The sequence below is a fragment of the Catharus ustulatus genome, chromosome 32 (genome assembly GCF_009819885.2).
Source record: "Catharus ustulatus isolate bCatUst1 chromosome 32, bCatUst1.pri.v2, whole genome shotgun sequence".
Lineage (NCBI taxonomy): Eukaryota > Metazoa > Chordata > Aves > Passeriformes > Turdidae > Catharus > Catharus ustulatus.
The window spans coordinates 916,740-922,489 of NC_046252.1; the positions used below are offsets into that span (position 1 = coordinate 916,740).

The 5,750-nt window shown below is 67.4% G+C and overlaps 1 protein-coding gene across 1 annotated transcript; it reads right to left on the bottom strand.

Annotated features, from left to right (window-relative positions):
- Positions 1-774: 774 nt before the first annotated feature.
- LOC117009317 (activator of basal transcription 1-like) lies at positions 775-2,987 on the bottom strand. Its single transcript, XM_033083556.1, has 4 exons — positions 2,917-2,987; positions 2,486-2,791; positions 2,053-2,231; positions 775-1,228 (listed from the first exon to the last, which is right to left on the bottom strand). The coding sequence occupies exons 2-4, from the start codon at positions 2,784-2,786 to the stop codon at positions 926-928; spliced, it is 783 nt and encodes a 260-aa protein (XP_032939447.1). The 5' UTR covers positions 2,787-2,791; positions 2,917-2,987; the 3' UTR covers positions 775-925.
- Between the last annotated feature and the right edge of the window lie 2,763 nt (positions 2,988-5,750).

The following is a 5,750-nucleotide window of genomic DNA, read 5'->3' on the forward strand; positions in this document are numbered from 1 at the left end:
GGGATGGAGCCCGAGGGTGTGCTGGGGGAGGGGCACTCCTGGGAGATTCGGGGGTGCCCCCCAGGTTTGGGAGAACCCAGGACCCTGCTGGGGGGACTCGGGGGGACCCCAGGGTGACACCCTGATTTTGGGGAGACCCCCCCCTCCCCCCACTGTGTCAGGTGGCCCCTCCCCCAGTGACACCACGAGGCTGAGGGGACCCCATTAGTGGCATTTTTGAGGGGGGGGAGTCCCCAGTTTGGTACCACTCCCCCCGTTCGGTTTCCCAGGGATATTGGGGTGCCCCCAGCACCCGTTTTTTTGGGGGGGGCTTGCCCCCCACCCCCCAGGTTTATGGGGACATCAGGTTTATGGGGCCCCGAGTTTGCTCCTTCTCCCCTTTCCCCAGTGCCATACTGGGGCCCCTCCCCCACCCCCCAGAGCTTCTATTTTTTGACACTGGAACTGCCCCCCGAAATGGGGGCGCGGCCCCTTTAAGAGCCCTGCCCTCCCTCCCCCCCCTAGAGATTTAAATGTTCTGTTTAAGGCGCGGGGAGGGGCGTGGCTTCAAGCCCCGCCCTTCTGATCAGGCTCCGCCCACTCGCGCATTTCACCCGCTATTGCTTCCTCAGGCCATGCCCTTTTATGGTAAAAGAGGCGTGGCCCGAGCTGCTTAAGCCACGCCCCCTCCCCGCCTCCCGCGCTGCCTTCAGGGAGTTTCACGCCGAAGCCATAACCCCGCCCCCTCCCCTTTGGCCCCGCCCCCTCGGCAGAATTTAAAGAGAACGCGAGGAATTATTTTTGTTAAAAGTAATAAAAGTTTTAAGGAGAAAAAAAAATAAAACATTCTGTGGTCCTTGAGGAAGGGAGCGGTGTCCAGACAGGGCCCTGATGTGCGAAGGGGCCTTCCCAGACACCTGGGACCCCCAAATGTGAGGAGGGGGTCTCACCTCCCTATCCCAAACACCTTCTCCAGCAGGCTCTGGGGGGGCGCGGCCGGCGGGGGCCGAGCTTTGCGCCTCCAGATCTCCTCCTCGGTCGGTCTTTGGGCGAAGCCCCAGGTTGGGGAGGGTCTGGCGGGGTCTCCGGAGGTTTTGGGGGGTTCTTTGGCCATTTTGGAGGCGCGCTGGGTGTAGAACCCCCCCTCCCGTTTGGCCTGGGCCACCTCGGCGCGGAGGCGCTGAGCCCTCACCTGGCGCTCGTAGCTGAGGCGCTCGCTCAGGTGAGGCCAGCGGAAACCGGGCAGGTACTGGGGGGGAGGAGTGGGGACAGGTCAGGAGAAAACCCCAAAAAACGTCAGAACCCACCCCCCCAACAAGGTTTTGGGGTGCTCAAACTCTCCTCACCTGCTGGTCCAGGTGTGTGGGAGGGGTCCCCCAATTCAACCCAACCCCTCCCTCAGTGTTGGAGACCCCCTTGAACCCTGAAACAGGAACCCCCAAAACCATCTGAGACCCCCAAAAAGGGACCCAGGTGTGTTCCCTACACAGTACCCAGGGTCTGGGACCCCCAAAAAGGGACCCAGGTGTGTTCCCTACACAGTATCCAACATCTGAGACCCCCCAAAAAGGGATTCAGGTTCTCCCAACATTATCCCCAAGGTCTGGGACCCCCAAAAAAGGGATCTAGGTGCACCCTACACAGTCCCCAAGGTCTGGGAACCCCCAAAAAGAGACCCCAAGTGTTCCCTACATTGTACCCAAGGTCTGCGACCCCCCAAAAAGGGACCCTTTTGGGGGTCCTACACAGTACCCAAAGTCTGGGACCCCCCAGAAATGAATCCAGGTGTTCCTTACACAGTACCCAAGGTCTAGGACCCCTAAAAAAGGGACCCAGGTGATCCCTACACAGTACCCAACATTTGGGACCCCCAAAAAGGGACTCAGGGCTACCCCAACCCCTCATCCACAAAGGGTCCCGATCACCCAGGACCCCACAGGTGTCCCCCCCCTCCCCCAGGGGCATCCAAAGACCTGAGACCCTCCCCAAAAAAGGGATCCAACCCCTCCTTAAAACGATTCTGGGCCATCCAGGACCCCCCGAGCCCCCTCCCCAGGACCCCCCAGCGCTCACCTTGATGCTCCAGCAGTGATGGCGGAAGGGGCTGCGGGGCCGGGGGGCCATGGGGGCCCCGTGCAGGATTTTGGCCGCACGTTTGGCCGCGCGTTTGTCCCGGAATTCCACCCAGCCCTCGGCGAACGCCACGGCCGGGGGGCCCCCCGGGCGCTGCCGCCGCCGCCGCACGGAGCCTCCTGGGCGGAGAGAAACGGGGTGAGACCCCCAGGGAGGGCTGAGCCCCCCACCCAAGGGTGCTGAACCCCTCTCCATGCATTGAGAGGGGACCCGACCCCAAAATTCTGAACCTGCCGGGGGTCTGTGGGCCCTGACCCCCTCATCCCCTCCTTGCTGGGGTTCAACAAAGCCCCCTGACCTCCCCCAGGGACCCCCTGGCACCCCAGGGCGGTGGGAGGACCCCCCAGAAGCCGCCAGGACCCCCCGCACTCACCGCGGGGCTGCAGGAAGACCCTGCCCAGCTCCCCGTGCGGCCGCAGCAGCGCCCGGGCCTGGCGGGGCCCGAACCCCGGCGGGAGGAAGGACAGATAAAGAACCCCCGGGACCACCGGCTTGGAGGGGGGGTCGGAGGGGGCTTCGGCAGCGGGGGAGCCCTCGGGACCATCCTCTTCTTCCTCCTTTTCTTCCTCTTCTTCTTCCTCCTTTTCTTCTTCTTCTTCCTCCTCCTCTTCCTCTTCTTCCTCCTCCTCCTCCTCCTCGCCCCTCCCGTGCAGGTCCCGCTCGGCCCCGGCCATGGCCCCTGCGATGGACAGGAGGGAGTTAAAGAGCAGCCCCCACCCCTCTCCAGGCTCTGCCGCACCCCCCAACTCCCCCCGGACCCCTCAAAAACCCCCCGGGACCCCCGGAGCTCCCCCAGCCCCGCACCCGCACCGCGCCGCCGGCCGCGGTCGTAAAACACCAACACAGCCGTAAAGCACGGCCAGGAAGGGGCGGGGGAGTCGCGAAACAGCCGTAAAGCGAGAAGGGGGCGTGGTCTAGCGCTAGGGGCGGTGCTATGGCATGAGGTGGGCGTGGTTTGAGTTGGGGGCGTGGCCTGGCGGCGCGCCGCGGTTTGCGCGGGAACGGGAGAGCGGAGTTTTGGCGGGAACGGCCCCGCCCGTTCTGGGGCCCATGGAACCCCCCCAGTGCCCCCCCCAGAGCCCCCCGACAGCCCCCGGGACCCACTGACCCCCCCAGAGACACTGACCCCCCCCAGGACCCATTGACCCCCACCAGGACCCACTGACCCCCCCCAGAGACACTGACTTCCCCGCGGGACCCACTGACCCCCTCCAGGACCCACTGACCCCCCCCCAGGACCCATTGATCCCCCCCAGAGACACTGACCCCCTCCACTAGGACCCACTGAGCCCCCCCAGACACCCCCCTCAGGACCCACTGACCCCCCCCCCAGACCCACTGACCCCCCCCCAAGACCCACTGACCCCCCCCCAGGACCCACTGACCCCCCCCAGACCCACTGACCCCCCCCAGGACCCATTGACCCCCCCCAGACACCCACCCCAGACCCACTGACCCCCCCCCCAGACCCACTGACCCCCCCCAGTGCCCCCCTTGTCCCTTCAGCCCCCCCCGTGTCTCCCCCAGGCCCCCCTGGGCCGCTCCAGGGCCCCCTCAGCCCTCCCCAAAATGTCCCCAGAGCCCCCCAGGATCCCCCTCACACCCCCCAGAGTCCCCAAATCCCCCCCCCGTGTCCCCCCTCCCTCATCTGGTGCTGGGGGGGTCCTGGCTGCAGATGAGCAGTGGATTATCCCCCCCCCCCGCCCCCCCCTAATCCCACAACTGGGGGGGATTAGGGCCCTCCCAGCCCCCCCAAACCCCCGAGGGGCTCAGCCCCACCGTGGGACCCCCTAGGGATGTGTTTGGGGGGGTGGGCACCCCTAATCCTCCTCACCCCCCCCAAACAAAAATTAACATCTGGTTTAATTGGGGGGGGGGGCCCAGGGGGTTGTGGGAGTTCGACCAAAGCGGGGGGGGCTCCTACCCCCTCCCTTCCCCATCAGCATCTGGAGGGACCCGGGGGGGATTTGGGGGGGGATTTGGGGGGGATTTGGGGGGGGTCGGGCCGGGGGCCGCCCCCACCCCGCAGTGCCCAGCGGCTGCACAGGGAGCGGAGCAGCCACGGCCCAGGTGAGCGGGATGGGGGCACCGGGACCCCCACCCTGGGGACCCCCAAACCTCCCCCCGAGCTGGGCACAGATCCCCCAGCCCCACATTGGGGGGGGGTCTCTGCCCCATGGGGTGTCACTGCCCCCCTCCCCACCCCACTGAGACCCCCTCAACCCCCGGGTGCCCTCCCTGTCACCCCCCTCTGTCCCCTCCAGCCCACCCTGGGGTGCAACCCCCGCCCCACAGGGAGCCCCTGCCCCACGGGGGGCCAAACCCTGCTGTCCCTGTGTCCCCTACCCCACAGGGAGTCACCTCTGCCCCATGGGGTGCCACCCTGCTGTCCCTGTGCCCCCCTGGCACCCACATCTGCCCCACGGGGGTCCAACCCCACTATCCCTGTGTCCCCCTGTCACCCACCCCTGCCCCATGGGGGTCCAAACCCTGTGTCCCCCTGCCCCAGAGGGAGCCACCCCTGCCCCATGGGGTGCCACCCTCCTGTCCCTGTGCCCCCCTGGCACCCACCCTACCCAACAGCGAGCCACATCTGCCCCATGGGGTGTCACCCCCACCGCCCCTGTGCCCCCCTACCCCACAGGGAGCCACCCCTGCCCCACGGGGGTCCAACCCCATTTTCCCTGTGCCCCCCTGTCACCCACCCCAGCCCCATGGGTGTCCCCATCCTGCTGTCCCTGTGCTCTCCTCGTACTCACCTCTGCCCCATAAGCCACGACTCTCCTGTCCTCGTGCCCCCCTGGCACCCACCCCTGCCCCATGGGGTGCCACCCTGCTGTCCCTGTGTCCCCCTGCCCCACAGGGAGTCACCCCCGCCCCCCATCACCCCCTAACCCCTCTCTCTCCCCCCAGCCCACCATGCCACCCTGCTGCCCACCCTGCTGGTCACCCTCCTGTCCCTGTGCCCTCCTGGCACCCAGCCCTGCCCCATGGGTGTCCCCACCCTGCTGTCCCTGTGTCCCCCTGCCCCACAGGGAGTCACCCCCACCCCCCATCACCCCCTAACCCCCCTCTCTTTCCCCCCAGCCCACCATGCCACCCCTGCCCGCCCCGCTGCCCACCCTGCTGGTCACCCTCCTGTCCCTGTGCCCTCCTTGCACCCACCCCTGCCCCATGGGTGTCTCCACCCTGCTGTCCCTGTGTCCCCCTGCCCCACAGGGAGTCACCTCTGCCCTCCATCACTCCCTAACCCCTCTCTTTCCCCCCCAGCCCACCATGCCACCGCTGCCCGCCCTGCTGCCCACCCTGCTGGTCACCCTGCTGGCCCTGTGTCCCCCTGGCACCCACCTGCCCCATGGATGTCCCCACCCTTCTGTCCCTGTCCCCCCTGCCCCACAGAGAGTCACCCCCGCCCCCCATCACCCCCTAACCTCTCTCTCTCCCCCCAGCCCACCATGCCACCGCTGCCCGCCCCGCTGCCCACCCTGGTGGTCACCCTCCTGTCCCTGTGTCCCCCTGCCCCACAGGGAATCACCTCTGCCCCCCATCACCCCCTAACCCCTCTCTCTCTCCCCCCAGCCCACCATGCCACCGCTGCCCGCCCCGCTGCCCACCCTGGTGCCCACCCTGCTGGTCAC